General features: G+C 41.3%; 1 protein-coding gene across 3 annotated transcripts in view; it reads right to left on the bottom strand.

Moving 5' to 3' along the window:
• Positions 1-8,278: 8,278 nt before the first annotated feature.
• RASGEF1B (RasGEF domain family member 1B) overlaps positions 8,279-26,728 on the bottom strand; it is a 36,671-nt gene continuing 18,221 nt past the window's right edge. For 2 of the 3 annotated variants that reach the window (XM_059667373.1, XM_059667360.1), the window contains 10 exons: positions 25,900-26,112; positions 25,367-25,441; positions 23,919-24,014; positions 23,701-23,803; positions 21,650-21,729; positions 20,541-20,636; positions 15,444-15,539; positions 14,861-14,984; positions 13,423-13,495; positions 8,279-9,642 (listed from right to left, as the gene is read on the bottom strand). In XM_059667373.1, coding sequence (XP_059523356.1) covers positions 9,618-9,642; positions 13,423-13,495; positions 14,861-14,984; positions 15,444-15,539; positions 20,541-20,636; positions 21,650-21,729; positions 23,701-23,803; positions 23,919-24,014; positions 25,367-25,441; positions 25,900-26,112 — 981 coding nt within the window. In that variant the 3' untranslated portion in view covers positions 8,279-9,617. The remainder of the gene's footprint in view (positions 9,643-13,422; positions 13,496-14,860; positions 14,985-15,443; positions 15,540-20,540; positions 20,637-21,649; positions 21,730-23,700; positions 23,804-23,918; positions 24,015-25,366; positions 25,442-25,899; positions 26,113-26,728) is intronic. The other variant, XM_059667367.1, reaches the window with a different exon arrangement.

Genomic DNA, 26,728 nt, shown 5'->3' with positions numbered 1-26,728 from the left:
TGATATGCAGAATGTATTTTCATTGTTACAAATTGAACATAATTAAAGCATAGTGATTAATCACAAAAACAATATGTAATTATATATGTGTTTTCTGATGGTCTTAGGCGACCCCTGTGAAAGGGTCGTTCGACCCCCAAAGGGGTCGTGACCCACAGGTTGAGAACCGCTGCTCCACATGATCATCAGGATCATCACCTCCCCCTAAGCCACCCCCATGTCAATTCATCCTCTACTGAGCGGCCAGTGTGATCTTGCTAGAATGCACCCTGTCTTGGCACCTCACCATCAGTGGCTCCATAGACCCGTAGCATACAGTGCTATTTCTCAGCACAGAGCCCAATTCTTTTCCCTATCAGGATGCTGACTACCTCTCAAGCCTCAGCTTAAACCCTAACTCAGCCATAAGAAACACGAGTGAGGGCTGGGTGGATTTCAGGCCCCAGCCACCTTCCTCGCCCCGGGCAGGATAAGATGACACATCCACGTATGGCTGCCTGGCCCTGTACCCACACGCAAAGGAGTTCCCCAGGCAAACATTCATAACATCTCAGGTTTCCATCTACCAGAAAAAGCTCTCTGATCTCCCAAGCTGATTAGCTAAGAATAGAGGATTTAATGGGAGCACCAAGGAGAGACCTACTGCCAACACCTGTTGCTCCATGAGGGTGATTTCCTCAGAAGGCGAGCTCCTTCATGTGGGTGCTGGGTCTTATTCACATCTCAGGAGCGTGGCATCCTGCATGGTGTGCAGCTATGTAGGTCTCAGTAAATCTTCTTCCTTCTCCTTCTCCTCCTCCTCCTCCTCCTCCTCCTCCTCCTCCTCCTCCTCCTCCTCCTCCTCCTCCTCCACAATTAAAGAATTGGTGAATTCAAAAGTCCTGGAATGGCTTCAAACACCACCAATAACCGAAGGGTATGAACCTGGGCAGAGTCCCAGGCAGACTGGCCTGTTTTGGAGGGAATCTGCTTGGGGCAAGGGAACAACCCTAGACTGTGGCTCTCGTCCCAGGCCAGTCACCAACCAGTTTGATGGCTAAATGAATCAATCACTTGGTTATACCTTTAAAGCTCTTATATTTTATGGCTTTACAAGGTCTCCTTCACCACATGTCTTCTCTTGCTGCCTAACTTTTTAAATTTCACTATATTCTATGTCCTAGAAAGCTAGCATGAAATAATTCTCAGTCAGTCACATAATAGCACAAATTAATGAACAAATTATAACCTTTGACTTGCTAGCTAAGGTCAAGAGACCCTGAAGAAACGGATGTTTTGATTTGGAGAGAGAAGTGAGGGTACAGCACACGGTGAGGCAGTGGGAGGGGAGCAGGGAACTTACCCCTGTCCTGGGAACAGCGCTGCTGTCTGTTACTGGCAGAGCTGCGTTTCTGCTCTTCATCCCCCAATCTTCTGCAGGTGTGGGTGGGGCAGGTGACCACCCACCTCCTGGGGCTCAAACCTGCTCCAAGCAAGGATAATTGATAGAACTCTTCATTAAGGCAAAAAAAAAGAGAGGCACTCTAGACACAATGGCACCTGGGAATTGTGCGGAAAGAGATAGCCGATCTTAGCAGTAACAGAACTATCTTCCTTCATTCTTTCCATCTCTGCTAGAACCAATAGGTTAATGAAGGAGAAAGTGTCTAGGAATTAAAGGCACAACAGCCTACACCTGGATGAGGGCAGAGTAAAATTCCCTTCAGGGCTGTTCCGTCTTGACAGAGTATGGACTGAAAAAATAACTCAAGAAAGAAAGACTAAAAACAGTTCGCACCATATTCTGAACTCTCTGAACACAGGAAATTCTATTAGTAAAAGTTTTTAGTAATAGCCCTGTAGCCTCACCTTCTCTCTCTTTTGTTCCTGGTCATCACAGCAAGGCTGCATTTATCTCTAAGCCAAGAGAATACCTTAAAGAAAAGAAAGTATGCCCTAACCGGTTTGGCTCAGTGGATAGAGCGTCGGCCTGTGGACGGAAAGGTCCCAGGTTCGATTCCGGTCAAGGGCATGTACCTTGTTTGCAGGCACATCCCCAGTAGAAGGTGTGCAGGAGGCAGCTGATCAATGTTTCTAATTCTCTATCCCTCTCCCTTCCTCTCTGTAAAAAATCAATAAAATATATTTTTTTTAAAAAAAGAAAAGAAATCATTTTACAATTCTTGAGTCTTTTGGGGGGCACCTAAGAACCCTTTGGGTTATCCTTATTTTTTGTCTAATTCTGAACTGGCTGGCAGAGTGAGCACTCCAGCCAGCTCCTCAATGCCCTGCACCACGGCCTTTTTTGTTTTGATAGGTAGAGAGGGGCTGGTGATGCCTGCTTTCCAGAGTTTTATACAATTTATTTATATGGAGTTAGTTCAGTAAGTTACTGTCACCGAAAAGAATTCTCCTAGTTATCTAGTTGTATTCACTTACCTCACTTACCTACTATCTATTTGCTCCGGTTCAAGGGATGAAAGTTGATAAAAGGCAGATAGGGATTCTAATCATCACTTGTCTGAGTCTTGGTCTTTGAAGCCAAATATTGACTCCTTTATCAATGAGTAGGTATGAACTGGCACTTTATAGGTGATTTTATCTATGTAAAAGATAAAATCTTTTATCTACACACCAAAGTTATTTTTGTAGTCTTTGGAAACTATGCTTTCTTAATCTAGCCCCTTTGAAATCGTGAACAACTGGCCTTACACAAGAGGTGTTTTCCCGGTTTTGTCTGGGTAGAAATTATTGGTTGCTATAAAGAACTCTATCACATGATCTCACTCATATGTGGAATCTAATGAAAAAAATAAACTGATGAACAAAATAGATACAGAGACACAGAAGCATGGAACAGACGGATGAATATCAGAGGGAAGGTGGGTGGGGGGTGAGGGCTGGGAAGAGATCAACCAAAAAACTTACATGCATATATGTATAACCTATGAACACAGACAATAGTGTGGTGAAGGCCTGAGGGTGTGAGGGCAGGTGTGTGGTGGAGGGGTCAATGGGGGAAGAAGGGGGATGTCTGTAATACTTTCAACAATAAGATAAATTAAACCATAAAAATGAAATCATTGGCCCTAGAATCATTGCAAAATGACAAATATCCAACTGCATTTTATGCTTTACAGGAACATGTTCACTTGCATGACCTCACTGGATTGTCACAATATCTGTGGAAACTAAGCTTCGCTGTCTCCCATTTTACCAAAGAGAGAACTGAACTCCAGAGACATACTAGTAAATGACTCACCAATGTCCACAAACTGAGACTAGTCTAGTGATATTGCTTTTCCACTACATTTCTTTTATTCCACAAATACACTATTTGCTCCTTTGTAGATCATTTTGTCTGTTTAATATAAAGTTGCATGTAAAAATAGATTTTTGACTCTATAGAAATTCTGAGACAAAAGATGTTGCTAAAAGAACCTAGGTGCCATCTCTATTTTTAATACCGTATATATTTGCTTTTCAGTTGATGTTGCTTTCCTCTGTATATGATTACTCTGATTGAATACTTCCATTTGGCGGTTCTAGATTAAAATCTTACTGACTCTATAATGAGGAAAATATTGAAAGGAGCTGGAGGATTATCATCCAGTCATATTCTTGACCCATCCATTCCAAGGTGATCCATCTCTAGGCTGTCAAATCAATCTTTACTGGTTTTTATTTGTGCTGTTGAACCAGGTCATCTGCAGTATTCCACACCAGAGATCAATGAAAGTCACTGTTTCCTTCTCAAGATCAGCTTTAAGGAGCAAAAAAGTGGTTGGACTACTTTTATAGCCAAGAAATAATTTGTCTGCCAGAAATGCAATTCAGAGTTGAGCTATATGATTTCCAGCTATATTTTTTTCAAAACTTTCTTTTAATCCCTAAAACATCTTATAAATAACAACATAAATAACAACATAAACAAAATGAAATTGACAGTAACTTTTACCTGCTCCTTTGCAAAGGAAAAAGCAATGTGCATTGGCCTGACCATTGATAGGCATGAGTTCAGTGTCCATTCAAAATGAAACAAATGAAGCCCAGCTGGTGTAGCTCAGTGGGTTGAGTGCTGTCCCATGCACCAGGAGGTAACCAGTTCAATTCCCTGTCCGGGCACATGCTCAGTTTTCGTGCTCAGTCCCCAGCAGGGGGCATGCAGGAGGCAGGTGATTGATGTTTCTCGCATCAATGTTTCTATTTCTCTCTCCCCCTCCCTCCCCCTCTCTGAAATCAATAAAAAAACATATTTTAAATGAACAAACAAAAGAAGAACTCTATCCTGTTAGGTGGCATGGGGTGCAACTGGAGGGGTGAGTTATGAGCCTCTATCACTCCTTTGTCTCCTATCTAGTAGCAATTAGCCTCTTACCCCTTCCCTCTTCAAACACCATGAAACTAAACACAAAAGAGCCAGGCAGGAAGAAGAACAGGTTGGGAGCACAAATGCAGGATGCTGTATTTACTTGCTAATTCACCTTCCAGTCCAGCAAACTGAGAAAGTGCTTTCCCAAACCACAGACACTTAGACGGGCATTCCACATCACCTAGTCCAGACCCATTTCTTACAGATGAGGACACAGGTGAAAAAGGTGGGGATGTGGCCCCAAAGCCTCAGAAATCTGGGGGGAGTGAGGTCTAGCCCTTAGTTCTCATTCCACATCTAGTAATCTCATAGGGTGTATTTTAGACTTATCCCATGACCGTAAACAATATTGGTCTCAGTTGTTTTTTTTAAATGATGGATTTTTATATTATCTTAGAAGATAGATTTCTTGTCATGATTATCAGTACTAATAAACATGTAACAAAAAGCACCAATACATACTAATAATTATTGGGAGTGTAACCAACCTAATTAATAACAATATAAAACCAGAGACTTAGCTTTCCTTTGCTGATCTGTGGGGATAGTGCCAACCATAAAAATGGATCAGAATCACTTAAATTTATACTAATTTCCAAAATCCAGACATATTTGGAGAACATTTGATATTTATTCAATCTAAATAAACCAAAACCCTGTGTATCTCCAATAACCAGCCTGATAACAGACAGGCTCATGGATTCAATATGTACTTAGTGAGCACTCATCCACTCCCCTCATGGCTCACTTGCACTTAGGAGGACTCATAATTGCATTGTGAAAAAGTTAACACTGCCCACGAGCCCCCACACTGCGAGGTCTCAACCAAATTGACAACACATTCTGCTGAACTTACTTTCCCACGATGATTCACCCAGAGAAAGATGATTTCACTGTAACTTGCATTTTCTCCAGGCAGCGTGGGTGGGAGGAGGGAAAGAAAGCAAACTTTGTTTCACAGTAGAAAAGCCATTGGTTTGGCACCCTTCAAGGAGTACCTACTGAATTCTCTTGTTTATTCTGAGAAATATCAGCCCCTTCTTCCTCTTTAGTTCCCGACATTATGATCTCTACAAATCATTTTTTTTAGAAGTCCTAAAATGTTGATTTATGTGCACATTGAACTTTAAGTTTGTTAACAATATTCTACTACAGCTGCCTCATACTGTTCAGCACTCACACACATTGGGATGTTTCCTCTCTTATTAGATGGACGCTTGGAGAAAGGAAGCAGGGTTCCAGGTTGGCAAAATGGGATTTAAGTTTGTGGAAGGCTGCCAGCACTCAAAAAGGAATTGGCTATCTGGGAATTTCCTCATTGCATTAATTAAAAAAAAAAAAAAAAAGCATCCTTTAAAAGGAGTGGATTCTTATCACAGAATTAAGGCAGTGGTCTTCCGTGCATGGAGCCAGCCTTATGTGCTAGTTTTCAATGACGGTCCTTAATCTATAAGGTTTGGATACATAAGCCACAAACCCCAACTTCTCTTTTGCAGCATTGAACAGTCATGTGATCTTGATTTCATGAAGCAGGGACTTGAGGCAATTATCTGATCATTTGTAGTCAGCAAACAAGACTTTGGCTTGAATCATCAAGAAAGTAGCCCCCTTAGAAAAGTGCTCATTTACTATTAAACCTCAAAAAGCCCAAGTTTGACAGAAGTCCTGCCTTTTAAAATGCCTTAAGGTAAGGCTAATAGCATTGCCATCAGAATATATTCAAGATTTATACATTTGGTTAGTAGTTTCCAGATCCCTAACCACATTTATCTTCCCTAGAAACCCAATCTAGGATTCTCTTTGAACCCTTAGCTCCAAAAGAAAGTTAGCCTCACCCTGCTTTCTATTCCAGTGTTTCTTCTCCATCAGAATAGTAAGACGTGTTGGGAATCGATGTAGGCACTGTCTTTTGCTGAGAGAGGCCATGGGATAAACAAAATGCACCCAAGCAGAAGGTAGAGAATGTCAACAATCTACAGTTCAACATTCCTACAGAGTTCAGCAACTCAGCTTCCGATGGGGGCTGTGCTTTCTTGGGATTCTAAGCACAGGGGCATACGGACAGCAGTTTAAGATGTAAACGTGAGCTAGGAGTACAGAGAAGTGAGGAGATGGACAGGGGTGCCAGTGCCAGAGCCAGTGCCAGGCCAGGTGAGAGGCAAAGCTGAAAACCTTCAAAGACCCAGGCAAGACCACCCATTTCTGATGGCTGTCTGTTCTTTGTTCCATGAAAGGCCACCCCTGGGGAACCCGTGTCCTGAAAAACAAGGGGCACCTCAAAGAGTGAAAGGTGTACTCTCACTGCTCTACTGAACCCAGCATGTTCTGAGGCTCCCTCGGGCCTCAGCTCAAAGCCTGCTGCTTAGCAAAGCCTGGCGTGCCGTGACAGGACACATCCTGAATGGGAGTCTCCGACTGACACCGCCTGCTGCCGCTCATGCCGTGTTTACTCAGGCTTCCAGCCAGCTACACGAATTATAAATGCACCAGTTACCCGCTGGGAGTCCAAATCCACACGTAGCACTAAGAGGAGGAGAGTAATTGATTTCCACAGACAAGTTAATGCATGGTCTAAATTTCTGGATTATTCGGACATTAAAACAAGAGCTGGTGTGGCTCAGTTGTTGAGCATCGACCTATGAACCAGGAAGTCCAGGTTCAATTCATGATCAGGGCACATACCCGAGTTGTGGGCTTTATGTGTAACCGTGGGGGCATGTGGGAGGTGGCTGATCAATTATTCTCTCTCATCATTGCTGTTTCTCCCTCTCTCCCTCCTTTTCCCTTCCTCTCTGAAATCAATAAAAAATATATTTAAAACAAAACAAAACAAAAAACACACAAGAGGCTATGTGTGAGAATGGGAATTCTGTGAAACTCATTGATTAAATGGCCTCAGAATCACGTTTTAGGCCTAATAGTACTTTAGGAAAATTTTTTCAGTAGCCACATTTATATATCTAATGTTATAATAGAGAGCTGATGGCATTTTTGCAAACTCATTGTAATGCTCAAAAGAACCACTTAGGATCAGGAGTCAGGAGTCAGCAAACTTTCTTTAAAGGGTCAGAGAGCAAATATTTGAGGCTTTGAGGGCTGGCCATCCAGTCTCTGTTGCAACTACAAGGCTCTGTAGCCAAAAGCAGCCACAAGAAAAATGCATAAACAAATGAGTGTGGCGGTGTTCCAATAAAACTTTATTTATGGACACTGAAATTTGAGTTCCATGTAATTTTCATGTATTAGGCAGTATTATTTCTATTTTTTTTTCCAACCACTGTTACCTTGTGGGCTGTAGGAAAGGGGCAGATTTGGCCAGTAGCCCACTGCTTGCTGACTCCTGACGTAGATGGTTGCAAGTTAAACATCACTGCTGTCAGGACAACAACTACAGGGCCACAAAGTTCAGGGACAAGCAATGCAGCGGGAAAGGAAGCAGCTTTGGGGGGTGTCTTGCTACTCTAAGCTGATTCCAGGACCAGCAGCATCAGCACCCCCGGAGCCCCACTCCAGAAGATTCACAGGTTATCTGCAAGTTTGAAGGTGATGCTGAGGTTTGCGAAGGCTTGGTGGTGGGTGGGAAGCTTGGCTCTGGAATTAGAAGGCTTAGTTTAAGTCACTGGGCTTCTCATTAGCATTGTGGCCTTGAACAAATCATTATTATTAATATGGCTGTTTCCGCACCTAAGAAGTGGGGATGATGATCTATGCTAAACACTTAGTGCTCGGGCCTCAGCTCAAAGTAATGATTATTAAATGCTAACTATGATTCATTTTCATCAATTCAGTGTCCACATACATACCCCCAAAGGCCACTTCCTAAGGACACACACACTTTTAGACGGTCATTTGAGCTGCACTTGGGCAATGACAGCCCACCCCCACCCAACCACCCACCCATAGAAGAAAAGACGCCACCAGTCCAGCTGCAGAGTATGAACTATATTGATGATGCTAAAGGGAGAACTTGGAGACATGGCAGGTCTGCTGGGATGGCGTGCAGCACACACACATGCTGTTTTCTGAAACCACGTCATTAAGATTTTCAAATACATCTCTGTTTTGAGCACGATGTTTTGTTTTGTTCATTAGCACGGTTTACTACTCTACAGCTTCTCCTAGAGTAAATAAGTACAATGCCTTTTTGCAGAGCAACTACAGACTTATTGAGATGTTTAACAAGGTGAACAATTTTCACAGTTAGGTTGACCTTTGAGTTAACAGCAAGATGTTTTTCATTTGCTTTGTGCACGGCTGTAGTGGGGGCGGGGGTGGCATGGGGGTGGTAACCTTTCCAACGTATTCTTTGTTCACATGTTTAGTCACCGACAGCCTCCAAAAGGCAATGAAAAATAACTCTGTTAAAAAAAAATTAAGTTGTAATTAGGCCTGGGTTTTTCCAAGACCCTTAAAGTCAGATAATTTAAATATACAAGAGAAAAAAAATATGAGTCATGGAAAACTAAGTAACAAAAAAACTACTGAAAAATACATCTGTGCAACACAGTGGTCAGCTGTAAACAGCTCAGAGGGGTAAAGGAAACAAGAACGCTTTCGAGAACATGAAGCAGTCCAATGACAAACTCTGCTTTTTCTTTTTCCTAGTGGCTATTTTCCTACCACAGTGTTGAGCTTCATTATTATATTAAATAACTTATGTGGGTAAAAAGGAGTTTGCTAACCAGCAGCCAACTCAAAACTTTGTCGGAAGAGGGAGGAGAGGAATTCACAACACAGCACACACTAAGGGAAACGAAGTCCACAGCCAGCTTTCAACCAGTCTTCCTCTCCTGGCCATTCACCGAGCTGAAGTTTGCGATCGAATGGGAGGGATTTTTCCTCTCCCTCCTCCATTTAAGTTAACAAAGAAACATGGGCTTCCTACGAGCCAGCGCTCAGCTGGACAAGTCCCATTAGCAGCAAATGTTCAACCAATAATAAAAACACACACAAAAGAAAGCTCCATCCAGGTGCAGAGCTGTGAGTCACATGGAAATTCCAGGAGATGAGTCATGTGCAGAGCTGGGATCTTCAGAGGATTCTTTCTCGAGTGTCTTCAGTGCACATTTCAGTCTCACAAGATCCGAGTCAGTCTGTCAGCTGTGGGGAACGAGTTCCCCGTCTGCTCTCCAGAGTCTGTTCTTCAAGGTCCCTTACAAATCAAGGCTTGCGGGGCCTTCCTGACTGTTTGCAGTCCCAGGTGCCCGACAACCAAGGCCAGCCCCTCAATGACGGCGTGACACAGCGGCAGCCAGCATCCCGTTTGTTAAACTCGGCCTAGAAGGCTGGACCTGAGGAATAAAGAAGACAATATAAGAACAAATGTGTCAGGGTTATTTGAAATAGGATTAAAACGCCTTGCCTAACACTAGTTGCATTTTTCCTGTGTTTTAAGTTTGTTGGTTTTTTTTTTTTTTTTTACATATTTTAAAAAAGGAAGAAAAAATATTATGCTGTCCTATTTTTTGGGGGAGAACTGCTAGTCACTTAAAATAAATATATATTAATGGATATGGCAAAAACTTTGTTTATAGATAAGTCTATATCTTGAGTGGCTTTATATTAAAACAACAATAAAGCTCAGCCAGGGTGGCTCACTGGTTGAGTGTTGACCTATGAACCAGGAAGTCATGGTTCGATTCCCAGTCAGGGCACATGCCCGGATTGTGGGCTCGATCCCCAGTGTGGGGTGTGCAGGAGGCAGCCAATCAATGATTCTCTCTCATCATTGATGTTTCTATCTCTCTTTCCCTCTCCCTTCCTCTCTGAAATCAATAAAAATATATTAACAACAACAACAAAAAGTCATTAACGATAAAAAGCTTTTAGATACGTACTGGTCTTATCACCAATGGGTTAATTTAGGAAACATAAACATCCTCACATTCCATGCCCACCAGGGCTTCTAAATGGCAAGTGACAAGAAGTGTGTTTGCCCTCAGAGGTGTGTCTGTCATTGTCACTGCTAAACTTAAGTGTCTGAGTGAATGGCTCTCAGGCCAGCAGGAAAAGTGTCTATTTAAAAATATCTTACTGCCTTCAAAGCCAACGTAAATAGAAGCTTTCAGGTGAATAATTAGTCTTAGTATCCACTTAACATATGTGGCTTTGCAAATGATCACAACCTACTTTCTTTTCTTTATCCTCTCTGTGGGTGCTGTGCCTGGCCCACACCTGCAGGGGCCGGATCTCAGTCCTCAACCCTGCAGGCGGGGGTGTCCAGCCTGAGGGAAGACCCCGCGCTGCCCTTATGGGGCTCACTGAGTAGGAAAAGGAAGGACATGCACTGCAAAACAGCACGGGGTCTGACAGGAGAGGAAGACAGCCTTCGAATGCATGAGCTTAGGAGAGAGCTGGGCCAGGGAGTGGGAGGCCTTACAGCGGGGCATTAAAATTGGACAGGATGGGGGAAGAGGCAGAGTTCATGCCTTAAACCCAGACACAAAGAAGAGTTTGTTCTTCAAGGTTCCTTACAAGCCATTTTAGTATGAAAACTAGTCTTTTATACCAATAATACATCTCTCCTGGGTTTATATACGTATTCCCCTCATATGCCATTCAATCTATTTGTGCCACTTCTTCCAGAAGCATTATTACTGAGCACTTCTGAGTTGGGTACAATGGTGGATGAATTTACGCCAGTACAGTGCAACCTTTCATTCACTTCACATTTCCAAATTCTCTACTAAATTTTAGGGTCACATTTCAACGATTCAAGTGTTAACTGTTGTTCTGTACTGTGTGTACAGTACATACAAATATGGGAAGAAAGTACATCATTCAATATTTAGCTTTCACTATCAACCGTTTTACTAACAGAACTTACTGCCTTCAAAGCCAACATAAATACAAGTTTTCAGGTAGAGTACTTAGTGTTAGTATCCACTTAACATATGTGACTTTGCAAATTATCACAATGAACTATATTCAATAGGAATATGGCATAAAATAATAACAATCCAAGAGAATAACAACTAGACAAGTATGTGGCACCTCTGGATTATTTCAGTATGTCTGGACTTCATAGGTAATGCAGATAACATTTATATATAGTGAACTCAGTTGCATAACAATTTTTTAAAAATCTATAAGAAAAATAACAATAGTTAAGTTGTACTCAGGGGTGGTACCAACATAATGTTTTTAAAAACAGAAAGGAGGATTAAAAAAAGAAATAGGGAAGGCAAATTTTATCTAAAAAGGGTAATTTAAAAAAGGAATTCCCAAATCTTTTATCCAGCAAGATGCGTACTCTGAAGCTCATGTTTTACACATGAATGATATTTAAGAGTGTAGGTAATATTTAATACCAGCATAAAGAAATAAATGATTTTCAGTAAATGTGCCATTAGCAGGCACAAAACTTCATAAAAGTAGAACCAGGCATCAGCCCAGCAAGCTGTACATTCCCATGATTCCAGGTGTTGGCCATACCGTCTTCATGTCTGTGTCTGGGGATAAAAGCATCTCCAGTCCTCTACCTTCACCCCAATTTGTGCTACGTATAATAAGTTCAGTGCCAATGTACCTCAGCCTCCTCAGTGAGAAGTACAAGGAAGGCCTAAACTGTCCACTGAAACAAACAAAATTGCACAAAACCAAATACATCTTAGATATTTGCCCTGGTTCATGAAACCTAGTCCAACATCATTTAATGAAGGCTCGCAAATGACTGTAGGAAGAAGAGAGAATGTGCTTGTCAACCCTAGTATAAAAAGGTACACATTCCCAGAGTGTCTTAGCAGAAAAACAAATATTGAAATTTTGATTATATTATTTCTAGAGACTCGGTGCATGAATGTGTGCACCAGTGGGGTCCCTCAGCCTGGCCTGTGGGGTTGGGCTGAAACCCGCTCTTTGACATCCCCTGAGGGGTTCCGGATTGTGAGAGGGTGCAGGCCAGGCCGAGGGACCCCGCCGGTGCATGATCAGAGCTGGGGAGGGGCGCAGGAGGTTGGCCAGCCAGGGAGGGGCCGCGGGAGGACTCCAGAGTGTGTCCAGCCCATCTTACTCAGTCCCGATCGGCCAGACCCCAGCAGCAAGCTAACCTACCAGTCGGAGCGTCTGCCCCCTGGTGGTCAATGCACATCATAGGGAGTGGTTGAGCGGCCTTAGCATATCATTAGCATATTATACTTTGGTTGAATGGACAACCAGACACTTAGCATATTAGGCTTTTATTATATAGGATATCCTGGGATGCTATTGCCTATTTTTTTTATTGTTGTTAATCTTCACCCAAGGATATTTTTTCATTGATTTTTAGGGAGAGTGGAAAAGAGAGGGAAAGACAGAGAGAGAAATATCAATGTGAGAGAAACACCTCGATTGGTTGCCTCCTGAATGAGCCCTGATCAGTGCCCGTCCTGGGGAGGAGCTTGCAACCAAGGTACATGCCCTTGACCAGAATCGAACCCGGGACCCTTTGGTACACAGGCTGACACTCTATCTGCTGAGCCAAACCAGCTAGGGTGCTATTGCCTATTAAAGTATCTCAAATGGTTAAAATATAAATTTACCTATCCTAGTTTTGTTTGAAACTACATTTATTTGAAAATACTAATTGATTAACACAAATTTTTAAACTTGAAAAGATGCTGGGTTATGTTTAAAATTCCAACTTTCTCTCTCTCAAACCAAAGTGGGGACCCAGATCCAGTCGGTATATGACCCACTCAAATTTACTGAACCAACTGGCACTTAGGTCTCTTTTATCTCAGGTCTAATTAAATAGTGTAAGAACTATTCAGAAATATAGTCTGAACTTCTTATCTTTCAGACGAAGACAATGAGTCACTGTTCTTTTACCACACCAAGGAGTAATTTCAGTTCCTCATTCCATAAAATAATGGGAGGAAAAAAAAAAACGGACACCATGCATCTCTGAAAGACAATAAGACTGAATGATGGCAATGAGGATTTTAAGCCACAAAAATTCAGTTAATAAGAGGCAAGACACACAGGACGTGGAACACACACATAGGGACTTCCTGCAGAAAGCATGTGGCTTTCTTCAGGGAAGGCAACATCTCCTTTAAATGTGTGCAGCAATAAGAAGCAATGACACCCACCTTAAAGACTTCCATCTGTCTTTCTCTATATGATTTTCAGGTCCTTCACTCTCATAGGAAGCCAAGTACAGAGCTACAATCAACCAAAAGTAAGAACGCATTAACACTGGATCTTTCTCCTGATAGATTAGCCACCACCACCCATCCCCTGTTCAACCTGAGCCAAACGCTCTAGCAAACACATTCCTCAGCACACCAGCTGTGACTAAGAATGGTCATAGTTTTATTAAGAACACGTAACATCACTTTGCCTCGGATTGACCATCTCAGCAAAAACTGAAGGGCCTCTGGGCCAAAGTGGAACTTAACTATGAGACAATTTATGAGGCCAAACAATGGGTTTACAAATACAAGCCATGGAGCTATCATACACTCACATTTATGTTCTTTACAAAGGGGATGGAAGGAGGATCTACTCCTGGTAGCCTTCATCTTTTTAAAATAACACTTAGCTCAGTGGTTCTCAACCTTCTGGCCCTTTAAATACAGTTCCTCATGTTGTGACCCAACCATAAAATTATTTTTGTTGCTACTTCATAACTGTAATGTTGCTACTGTTATGAATCGTAATGTAAATATCTGATATGCAGGATGGTCTTAGGCAACCCCTGTGAAAGGGTCGTTTGACCGCCAAAGGGGTCGTGACCCACAGCTTGAGAACCGCTGACTTAGGTAATAAGCCTGATTTTCAAGGCTAATTTTCCATCCTCCTAATATACTTTTATTTATTTTTAAATCGAAAAGCATTTTCAACTAAAGATTTAAAAGCTTGTTATCAATCTTATGTAGAGGTTTAAAATGATCAAGTCCCCTCAAGAGTGATAATATTCATTCAAAATGTTCTTCAGGCATTATCATGAACACTATGCATGTACCATAGGATATTATCAGTAAATAGATGCTATTGATTTCTATAATATTAGGATCAAAAAAATCAATAGAATAAATCCACAAGTCTTTTATAAACCTTAGCTCTCCTTTGGCCAATTTTTTCTGTATATCATCAATCACTTTATATCTGCCTCAAATTCCCTAAAGACTTTCTACTACTTTTTCAAACAGCAGGGGGTAGCAATGAACTATTTGTTTGTTTACTCAAATTAACTTGAATATCAATATATCACAAAACATCTTTCTCTAATGAAGCAATCCCAAACAAGGGGGGAAAAATCCTTTGAAAACTCTTTATTGATGCCCAAACCTCTGCAGATCTCATATTAGAATGTTTAAACCCAGAAACATACTCTTTATGGGTGAATATTGAGTGAGTGTGTGGAAAATATGTTAGGGATAAATACTATGGTTTTCTGTGCTTTTAAAGACTGAGTAGATCAGAAGACAGGCCTCATACTATATGAAGGACCAGCATTTATACACTAATTCCCCAACAACAGGGTCTGGGGCCATGGATGGCAGCTCAGCGGAATGGCCTACTCACAGTCTTCACTGAAGACTGGCACTGTGAGCAGATATTGCAAGATCTTCCGGTCCCTCTCAAATGGACATTCCACTTGTTTCCACGTCATGAATTCACTCACTTGTTTGGCCAGTTCCCAAAATTTCTAGAAAAGAATCAAAGAATTTAAAAGCAGTCATCACAAAGTATAAGCTTCGAAGAGCCAATTCCATTTAATGTTTTTCTCTGGCTTCTAATTTTCTGGACTACATCATTTTCTTAATTTAATAAAAATTAGGTCTAGGTATCTGCTAGGTATTCAGGGATGGGGAACCTTCCTTTTTGCCAAGGGTCATCTGGATATGTATAACATTATTCCTGGGCCATATAAAATTATCAACTTAAAAATCAGCCTGCTATATATGGTCAAACATTTAATTAACTCACCCCTAATGCCTTGGTAGGGCCAGACCAAATGATTTTTCGGGTCTTATAAGGCCTGAGGGCTGAATGTTACCCACCCCTGGTACAGGTAACCATTCATTCAATGTTTAGAACTTCAGAATCAGCTTCGGTTGCCTGGCCTGAGGTGCAATGCTCTCTCTGCTCAGATTTGTACACTTACCTCAAAGTTGACATGGCCATTTGGAAGGCGGTTGGCACAGCCCTCATTGAGAAAGTAAATATCTTTGATTAAAAGACTGAAGAATGGTATCACAATCTAAAGAAAACAAAAGAGATTCTGGTTTGTTTGGGGCAAATAAACTTTTCTCCTCTCATTAAACAATACAAGAAATTAATGAATAACATTAACTCTGGATTAACTAAAAGGCCGGGGTGAATTAAGAATCAGTGTTTTGTCTACCTCCCATGACAGCAGTTTACTCCCTTACATAATTTTGCTGAAGACACAAATGCTCTTAATAACCAAACCATAGTAAAGACGAATAGCATTGGAAAGTGGATGGCTTCTTTATTCCCCCAGTTTTCCTATTTTTCTCAATGCAATAGCATATAAAAACATCTGACCATTCTAACTATAATCAAGAAAAAAAGATCTACAATAACTCTTGCTTTTAATTTAGCAAATTATTAATAGAATACCTGTCATTGCAGGTACCAAGATTTCAAGAGGTATGACCTCCCTTCCTGCTAGAATCTGAACTGTTACATCATTTAGATTCTACATTTTGGATGAATTTTTTCAGATGAACACTTCATTTTACTCTAGAAGACATTGCTCAAGATGATGTAAGTGCTCAGGGTTTTTGGTATTAGTTAATACAAACTTCCTACTGAGTAAACCTGGCCTTCGAATGAACAGAACAAGTTAGCACCTGTTCTCACGGGAAATCACCGAAGAAGTACCTTGCACAATATGTTGTGAGATGAGCTCAAGTGAAGGAGGAATATAAATGTGCACATTAAAATTAATGGTTACTTAAAAAACACTGAGCCTTTTTTAGTAAGACTTGCCTGCCTCTCATCTTTAGTTTGATGAGTAGTATTTAATTAACTAACTTAAAGTAATAATCATCTCTAAGAGTGCCCTAAATCCTATCACGCCCCTAATGAAGGAAGAACAAAGCTCAGGCACAGTAGCTTCCACTTTCCCTCAAATGCCAACATGATTTTAAAGATTCTAAAATTGCAACGATGCAAATAGTGCTCCACACACAAATTGTGGGCCTATTTTGTTTACCCAAGAGCAAGTTTTTTAAGTTTCCCTAAGCTTACGATTCATGGGACACACCTATACTAAATGAATGGGAGGTCTGCAAAACATACATTTTGGCTCAGACCCCAAAATATTAAATATCAATTTCCACTTCTAGAGAGAAATTCAGATTTTCCCCTAAAGTCATTACCCAACTTTGATTATTTTTCTTTCATTGATCTCTGAAAATTCACTGTTTCAAAGTGAATCTCGGTTCTGACAGCCTCTTTGAATATACTGTTAATCATTTGCTATTGTCTGTGGTGAAAATCTCTTAAACTGAATTATGCAAGATCCTCCTCTTCTTTCAAATGTTACTGTTTCTGTTAATTTTAGAATTAAACAGGCACAGTACCAATGATAAAAGCACAGCCGAACCTCGTTTCTTGGAAAGACCACTTGTGACTAGGAAGCACTGGTCTTGGGACTCTGCCAGGCATCCGTTTAAAATCTGGCTCCACAATTTACTGGCAACATGAGGCAGGGGTCTGCACACTGTGGCCGTGGCCTGGCCCCAGCCCACCACCTGTTTGGGGATAGCTTAAGAGCCGCATGGCTTACAGTTTTAAATGGCTGGAAAAATATCAAATGAATAACATTTCATGAGCATGAAAATGATACGAAATTCCAATTACAGTAGCCAGAGAGCTTTACTGGAGAACAGCCACGGTCATTCATCCACACGTCTGTGCCTGCTTTTGTGCTACTATGTCAGAGTTGAGTAGCTGCAACAGAAAAGGTACAGCCCACAAACCCTAAAATATTTATAATCTGCTCCTTAATGGAAAATGTTTACCAACCCCTGGTAAAGCCTAACATACTAAGGAAGCCTAGTGTCCTCACCTTAAAATGAAAACAGCAGCAACTACCTCCTTGAGTCGTGGTGAGGATTAAATTAAATAATACAGGTTTGACTTCACTGAAGCACTCCCAAAAATCCAATGGGGCCCATACAAAGGGACAGATACATTAGTGATGCACTTAAAAGATACTAAGAATACATCATCATAAGGCAGCTGCCGGGAAATGAAGCTCTATTATAACTGAGGTGCAATATTTACATGGTGTGACCGCTTTTGAGCAAGAACTCTATTTCTGTGCTCTATTCTGCAGTGCTGGGCTGTGAGAGCCAGGGAGTGCTGATAATTTATGTCTCATAGTGATAGTTAAACTTTTCATAAGTTCATGTCATGTGCCTCTTGTTGGGTGGCCAAGGCTATATCTTATGTAGTTTTTGCATTCATGATGCTGGTATGATGCTCCACTACTGACTGAATCACTCTTCCAGAAAATCTATATAATAAAAGCCTAAGCGATCATTTCAGCAGAACAAGAACCACCAGTCGCTATGATGCACACTGACTACCAGGGGGCAGGCGCTCAATGCAGGAGCTGCCCCCTAGTGGTCAGTGTGCTCCCATAGGGGGAGCGTTGCTCAGCCAGAAGCCGGGATTACAGCTGGCAAGCGCAGTGGCGGGAGCCTCTCCTGACTCTGTGGCAGCACTGAGGAGCAGGGAGCTGAGCAGTAAGGAGCAGTAAGCAGGCAGGCGGTAAGGAGCGAGGGCTCTAGGACTGCAAGAGGGTGCAGGCCGGGCTTAGGGACCACCCCCCCGCCCCCCCGCCCCCCGCCCCTGCATGAATTTCATGCACTGGGCCTCTAGTAGAAATATAAGTAATCTTCCTCAAGATACTTCCCTGCTCTGTTCCTTAGGCTCATCTGCAAGAAAAAGTCTTCTTTAACTTCTCACTCACTTATAGATAGTTCCCTTCAGCTCTCTCTTCCCTATCTACTAAATCCAACAAGGAAAAATCAGGCGAGTCCAAGGCCTTTGAATTTCCCTGAGCTTAGGTGAATGCACGGGTTATTACTAACAGGAGTGAGCGAAAGTCTGGTTTCTAGGAAGTTTTGCCAATGATGCCTTTCATGGGAGAACGTCTCAAAAAATAATGTCTTCCAATTCCCTCTCAAAATGTGCTCAATTAAGAGATCCAGCCACTACGCCTTAAAGGCATAATCAAGTCCACACCTAGAAATGAAGGCTATTGAGCATGAACAAGTTCCCAGGAACACAAGGAGAATGGCCAAAGGAGTTATAACCATACAAGCGAACCAAGAATGGTTAAAAACCCGAAGACAAATGTTCCCACAGGAAAATACAACAACAACAAATCAGAAGGACATTGAAGGCCCCTGTGTGGAAGACAGATTTGATTTGTTCTATAATGCAGTGTTAGATATGCCACTTTGGCCGCATACACTCGAGATCTGAAAGAATACTAAAGATTCTAGTACTCTAATTATGTGGCCAGGAAGGTTTTAAAATGGCATGAGTTCACCCTCACTTCAAAAAAGAAAAAGAATCCCAAGTCTCTTGAATAAAAGATGGATTTTATCTAGAAATGTTTATATCCACAGCCTTTGAGACCAACTGTGAAAGAGAAACAGCGTGTGTGCTTTTTAATGGTGGTGATTTCATTTGTTTTATGAATTAGAGAATACAATTCACATGCTCACACAGAACTGGTTTTAAAAAAAACAACAAAACTAAGCATTTATTACATAAAAGGTAAATACTTTGGTGGAGGTGTTTTGTTTTGTTTTTTCCCTAGAAAAAGCTACTAGAGGCTCACAAGTACACTATTTAATGAAAATTATTCTGGCCACTGCCACAGCTCCCTGCTAAGAGAGCTGATTCTGTGGCTGCCTCACTGAGGTGGAGCCCACCAAGCCCTCAGTGAGGGCCATGCAGACATGCAGAGGGAGCCCTGCGTCCAATACGCAGAGGCTCAGAGGCAAGTGAGAAGCTGCGGACAGCCTCCAACACATCCTCACGCTTCAGGGTGCTGGGACATTCCCATGCACGTGCTCATTTTCGAAAGCTTGGAAAACTTCTGATTAGCTCTCTTCTCAATCTAGTCACAGGAGTACGGGGATTTGGGCAGGTAAAATTGAAAAGCTGGTGAACTCCATGGGGCTAATTTAGAGAAGTGAATTCTGCTTCATCCTTCCTCTGACCTGATTTGTTTATTTAAAGAAAAGTTAATGCATTTATAAAACCTCTCAAACATGATCAGAACTGCTATTTCAGATTTTGTGGAGACTTAATTTAGCCTTCTTAAAATAAGGAGTTATTTTTGTGTTTGTTTTTATTTTAGATCACGGAGGCTGAAGCTTTCTGGGGGGAAGCCCTGAAGTATTTTTTACCTTTATTTTCTTCTATTAGTTGAAGATATAATTTAAGTTAAAAGACAGACAGAATCTATACAGAAAATAACTTTTGTCAAGCAACCTTCATCAGCCCTTTCCCACAAGCAGGTCTCTACTCCTCAGATAACATGATATCCAAATGTCCAACCAGCTAATCCTTCCCAGGAAAGGAAATACAACACTGAAATGTGCCAAGAAAGGACCCTCAGGGTACAGGATAGCATGCCACTGTTTAAGGGCAGGGTAGATACAGTCACAATAATTAATTTCTCAAACATCATTCTGTACTTTTTCTGCCACCCACATATCCGATGAGTAATAGCAAGCCAAATGCTACAGCCACTAACCTACTTTCTGAAAATAAATGACTTAACCATGGGAGGTAAGCCGATTCTTTTAAAAGAAAAGGTTATAGTAAGTTAGCTACCTTGTGCAGAGCTTAAACATGTATTTCCTATTCAATCAAATTACTCTCTAATACTATAAATCATCTTAACAGATGACTTAATGGATTGCTTGAAATGCAACTAAGACACATTATAAAATAATCATTTAAATAACGCAATAATAACACAGGTAATATACATTTGAAAAATTCTACACCAAGTTACCCTTTCTCCTCCCGCAGCCTGACTTTCTCTTAGCCCCCCTCCCCCCTTCCCTATGCGGCGAGCAATACAATTTCCACAGGGTATCAACCTTCTTAGATTTGAACAGGTAAAAGCAGCTCAGCCTAACAGTTCACACATGCAATACATGGCAACTCTACCATGACTAGAATGCCTGTAAACACATACCTTCTCTCTGCTACTGTGAGCAGTTAAAGACCTTTGCGCTGCCCCACGAAGAGCCGTTCGATAATTATAGAAATTACTGGAAGGGTCCATCTGATGCTATAGGCAAGAGAGAGAAGAGTGTGAGCTATTTACGTCTCACCTGCAGAAAGTTTACGAGATCATCCTTTTTAACTCTACACAAAAAAATCCAAAATAACTAGGGAACTCCTTAAGAATGTCATTTACCTCTCTCATACACACATAGGCATGAAACACATAAGAATACAAAGGTTTTCTTTCCTTCCTGAGGTTTGGTTTATTTATACAAGCGCTACGTCAGCTTCGAAAATGTTAAACCCAGACCAAATTCTTTCCAGGTGAACTGCTGAGATTAGACTTCAAACTGATAACAGAGTCAAACGCCAACCTCAGTTTCATTTGAAGGTTAATGTGTCAGTTGATGGTTAGCCATCATCCAGTGACCCAACGCTTCAGCATGAACTTCTGCTTTGTTGTAGGTAACAAACCATTCACAAATAATTGAGGCATACTACCTCACAAGAAGGTATTTATCACACAATATGAATAAAGAAAATGTAACAAACCCAATGTTAATCCCCAAGTTGGGGGGAAAATATTTTATAAATGTCTACAAAGATAGTGCATTCAAAGCACCAATACGCCAAGGCAATAATGATATGAGTAAGTCTTAGTATCCTGAGAACTATATGGGAAGGGCTTCTTCACAGGTTAGCTAAATTTATTGAAAGGATGGAGAATGAGTATTTCTGCGGGGATGGGGAACTCCTGCTTTGGGACACTGTGAATAAATTAAGTTAGTAGACACACACTGAAGTAGAACTCTGAACCGTTTTTGGATCCAGAGTCCATCCTGGCACACAATGGAATGTGACTGACAGGTCACCATTTCTTCGGTCCTCTCTATGAAAGGTCTAGTCTACACGCTGATTATCCCCCTCCTCCAACTCTACTTCCTTTCCTCCCCTTGGGTCTGTAAGGTGGGTTTTCCTCTGTGTAGAACTATCTGATCAGAAGGCAAGATCACACAGAGGAATTCCACTCTCCAGGTATAAAATGTCACTTAGGAGCGAAACATCAGCTACACATACCTCAAGCACATCAAACTTCGCAGTCTTCACTTTGGCCCAAGTTTTCTTTAGTCGAGACACTGGGCTCATATTCATGCCAGCTTCGCATTTAAAATGGGGAGGGGGAGAGAAAGTTGAAAGAGAGATATAAGAAAAGCCATTCTAACTTATATTCTGAAAAAGTGTTCACTACTAAGTATAAGTTAAACGTTATAAGACACTGCCAAACAGTTTTTGCAAAGTATAATACCATTTTACACTCCCACCAAGAATGTCTGAGAGTTCCACGAGTTCCACTTGTTCCACATCCTCACCAATATTTGATGCAACCAATCTTTTGAACTTTAGTCCTTCCAGTATGTGAAGTGGTACTTCACTGTGATTTTAATTTGTATCTCTCGGATAACGAATGATGTAGATGGAGCACCTTTTCATATACTTATTATCCACTAGTATGTCTTCTTTTGTGAAGTGTCTATTCAAATATTTTGCACTTCTTTTTTACTGGGTTATTTGTCTTACTATTGATTTGTAGGGTTCTTAGATTGTAGATACAAGTTCTTTGCAACTATACATATGATAAATATTTTCTCCCATGATGTGGCTTATCTTAACATTTTCCTAATTGTATGGGAGGAAAAATAAATACTGAACATATTTCATGAATTCTTATATACTTAAAATTAAGTCATCATCTATTACCTAGACCGTGGACCTATCAGGTCACCTTTTTATATATCACTAGAGGCCTGATGCACGAAATTCATACAAGAGTAGGCCTTCCTGCCCTAACTGGTTTGGCTCAGTGGATACAGCATCGGCCTGCGGACTCAGGGGTCCCAGGTCGATTCCGGTCAAGGGCGTGTACTTTGGTTGCGGGCACATACCCAGTAGGGAGTGTGCAGGAGGCAGCTAATCGATGTTTCTCTCTTGTCGATGTTTCTAACTCTGTATCCCTCTCCCTTCCTCTCTGTAAAAAATCAATAAAATATATTTTTAAAAAAAGAGTAGGCCTCCCTTCCCCTGGCTGCCAGCACCGGCTTCCTTCTGGCACCCGGGACCTGGGCTTCCCTCGCAGCCCCGGCTTCATCAGGAAGGATGTCCGGTCTAATTAGCATATTACACTTTTATTATTATAGATTCTGTTCACTATTTTCATGGAGTGAGCCAGATAAAGAGCAGAAACTTGGCCAGTATTTTTATGGAAAAGACAAAGTGGAAATGATATGGAAAGAGAAATTGGTGAGAGGAGAGATTACTGAATTTTGATCCTAATAAATCTCTGGCTTTAAACTGACCCTGACTCCAAAGAGTCAGGTAAATATTCACATATTTACTGAGTACCAACAATGTATAGCACAGCCATATCATTTATTATATGAATTAGGACACTTTTAATGAGAAAGTCCTTGTCAATCAATGTGGCAAGATAACAGGCATCATTTAGGAAAACTAACCCCATGCCCTATGTTGACAGGATGAATGGAAAGACACATGGTCCCTGGCATTTAAATTCCCATGATAGAAAGAAGCAGCAACATCTGCATTCCAAGGTTATAAGGTCTGCACTGGTAAGCACTCAGAGATGGCATTCAGAAAATGTTCCAGTTTCTCAAGCCACTCTCTTGTCATGCTGATGGAATCATATACTTTAGTCTCAGATCAAATATTTCTATAATGCTGGATACAAAAGCTCCCCACTTTTTAAACACAATTTAGAAAAATATCTCACTTATAAGCTTTTATAGGTAAATATTCAGATGAGGATAAAATGACTAAATATATTCCATGAATTCTAGTGTACTTTTAAAAGATTATTCATACTTGTATCAATTTGGGTATTTAAAGCATTCTGAACACTGAAACAATTCAGGATTAAAAAGTACAGTTTTCATTAACAAAACTGTATTATTTGCAAATTTTCAGTGGCTACATTTCACAGGACCTATAAAAATAAAGGAGGTGGGAGAGGGCAATGGAGGGGAAAAAGGGGGACATATGTAATACTTCCAAAAATAAAGATTTATAAAGAATAAAACAAAAAGGACATGTATCTGCCAGAAAACACTCACAGATGATTGCCATTAAGGAATTGAAGTTGCCGATGTTAAAACACTCCCGAGCGACATCAATGAAGTACTCAATCATCCTTGCCCGGTGCTTCTTCTTCACAGGCTGTAGAGAAAAAGGAGAATGAGGAAAGTTATCGACATGCAGGCCCAACAGATGTGAAATAACTATGGAAAAATAATGCAGAGAGCTAGGAGACTGAGAAAATTCATTTTCTCACCATGCAGATTTCCGTTGCAACCAAGTAGCTGAGGCGATTAAACCATTCCACATAAGCCTCTAAATTCCGTGTTTTCTTCCGTTCACTGTAACAACTCTAAAGGAAAGAAAAATGAGCAGATGAAGTGGAGGGGGAAGAAGAGGCACTAATTTTTGTCATATGTGGGACTTTATTCTCAGTTTATGGATTAGGAAAGCTTTATGGGAAAAGAGAGACAGAAAAAGAGATGGAGCAAGACTAACATTCTTGACTATTTTTATAGACACATCAGAACCTCTTAGTATATATAGTCCAGCGAAACCCCTAAGGTCTAGAAATATACTCTGATGCATTCATTATGGTGCCCCCCCTCACAGGAAACCAGGTTTCTCTGGGTGGGAACTGTCCTCCAGAACACAAGTCAAAAGAAGGGTTTGGCTGCATTCTACGACCATCTTGCCTGAGGCATGGGGTGTGAATATCAATTGCTCCCAGCACAGCAAGGAGAAGCTGAGAGTGCCAAAGACTAGCCAATTTTTTTTCTAAAAACTAGGACAAAATTTTGGAGCATCATGGAGCAAGACACTAATTATCTTTCAAAGTAGATGAATGGAAGGCTACACCACCATCGTCCTTAGGAGGGTGAGTAACATAGTGCTCAAAAACTAAAGGGGTTAAGCTCATCTCGGAGTTCAAAGCCAAGCTTGTACAGATTAATTACACCCCTCTGTCCTTCCTTCCAAAAGAAACACATACCCAAAAAAGTCCATTAGCCTTCTATTGATTGCAAAACCTAATCTTCACTTCCTGTACTGCAGGAAACTATTCTAAGGCAGGAAACCAGCTGTTGCCCAGACTCCCAAAGGAGAGTGTCATTAGCTGGTGATACAGACTTTGCCTAAAAATTAGAAATGTTTCTGGCGGTCCCTGGGGAAAAGATTACTATGTAGGCACCCTGGGTGCACAGTCATGCCCCGTGCTGTTTTCCTTCCATGCGGGCTTCACTCAGGCCATAAGCCATCCATGAGGGATTCACCTCAAAGCAAGAGGCCAAGCAGTAACACCCTTGCTCAGCAGCCTGGATGTGCATCCTGTCTTTCCTGCCCCTGTGATTGTTGAATCATGAGCAGAGTATTTTCTTGTATTTTCTTTCTCACTTCATCTGCTAAAACCATTACTCTTGTATCTCCTCATTTCATCACCACTAATGCCTGCATCCACTTGCTTATTAAATTTCCCAATAAGGAGCAAGAAGAGGCTCAAAGTTGGTGATAGGGTAAGAATACTGTGATGGCACTTGGACACCTGACTCAAGAAAACTGCAAAGAATCAGACAAGGCTAATGAAATAAAACTTTCGATTTTAAAACCTAAAACAAATAATTCCAATTTCTGTCTCCTATACCCACTATCACAGGCTAAGGGATTCCATTTCTGATTTCAGGGCTGACCTCTGGGTGGACTGATTACCTTGTCATTGTCCAAAGGATCCTTCTGCACAAATGCCTGAACAAATTCTTCTGGCCCGATGTAATTGAGCCTTTCCTGGAACACAAACCCAGCAGGTCAACAGGATTTTTAAAAATTAGGAGAAATGGACTTTCAACTGTCTATTGACTTTTGGCACTACCCCCACTTTTTATGCAGCTTGTAAAATGAGCCTTTAACCCTAAGCAGAGGCAATTTTCTGTTTGAGTCAATGCTACACTAGATAGTGAAAAGCTGAACAAGTTATGGGAAAATTAATTAGAGGGGCAAGAGGCGGAAGGTCAATAAACTCTGCTCTTTCAGTCTTTACTGAGTATTTACTTTAAAGTGAATTCCCAGAATATCAGAAACATTCATATTCAAACGTCTAAACAAAACCCATTCCAGCTATTTCACATATTAGTTTCCATTTGGAATGTTCTAACCTCTCCTGTGACATTGCTGCTGACACACACACTGGTTGCCACAGCAAAGCAAGCGTGTGGCCACAAAGAGCAGGATGACAATAACCTTACCAGCTCTATGTGAGTCAGCTGCTGGGCCAACGTGTAAGGGTCACTGCAGACAGTGATGATGTCCCTTTGTATGGACTGTGGCTTGGTCCTGATAACTGTGAGCCGGTCTGTAGAGGTGGAGCTGATTTTTGCCAGGACTTCCTCATACTGGCTGAGGGCAGCAAGCTTGCGGATTAGACATTGGATCATCTGCTGGACGTTCTTCCTATATGTCTGCCAAGGGAAGAAGCAACTGGTTACATCCTCGCTCTGCAAGTCTATTTCACCGCTATGCAGCCTCACAGACTATAGACTTAAATGATTTGATGGTGGAGAACCATTTTGGCCCAGAGCAGTTACGGGAGAATCCAGCCAAGCTCTAACAGTTTAAAAGAGACAAATACACAAGAGCTATCTTTTCAGGCTTGTAAGATTTAGTTCTTTCATTGGGCTGCTCTTGAGAGTAGATTGGACCAAGAAAACACTACAGTGACATTTGGGATTACCTATAGAAGAAATCCAGTGTACTACGCACCATGTATAACTAAGTGTTCTCTGGGTTGCATAGGAATGTACTGGTTGAGTTTTGGTGTGTTAAAATACTTGGATCTCAAGTCAGAGCATCCTTTCCCTAACACCTTTTATTTAGAGCCACCTCTGTGATTTCCCCACGCCTAACATTTCCAATCTCATTAGTCAAGGGCTTGAACCACTACCTGACAGAAATACACCATGACTTCCCACTCACCCCTCAACCACCTTCCTGGCTTCCACACATAACGTGGGTGGCACTAAGAAGAGGTGGATATTCATTTATCTACCTGACCTCTACTTGACTCATGTTCGTTTC

Source organism: Myotis daubentonii, chromosome 1 (assembly GCF_963259705.1).
Source record: "Myotis daubentonii chromosome 1, mMyoDau2.1, whole genome shotgun sequence".
Lineage (NCBI taxonomy): Eukaryota > Metazoa > Chordata > Mammalia > Chiroptera > Vespertilionidae > Myotis > Myotis daubentonii.
This window is presented reverse-complemented; position numbering and strand designations above follow the sequence as displayed.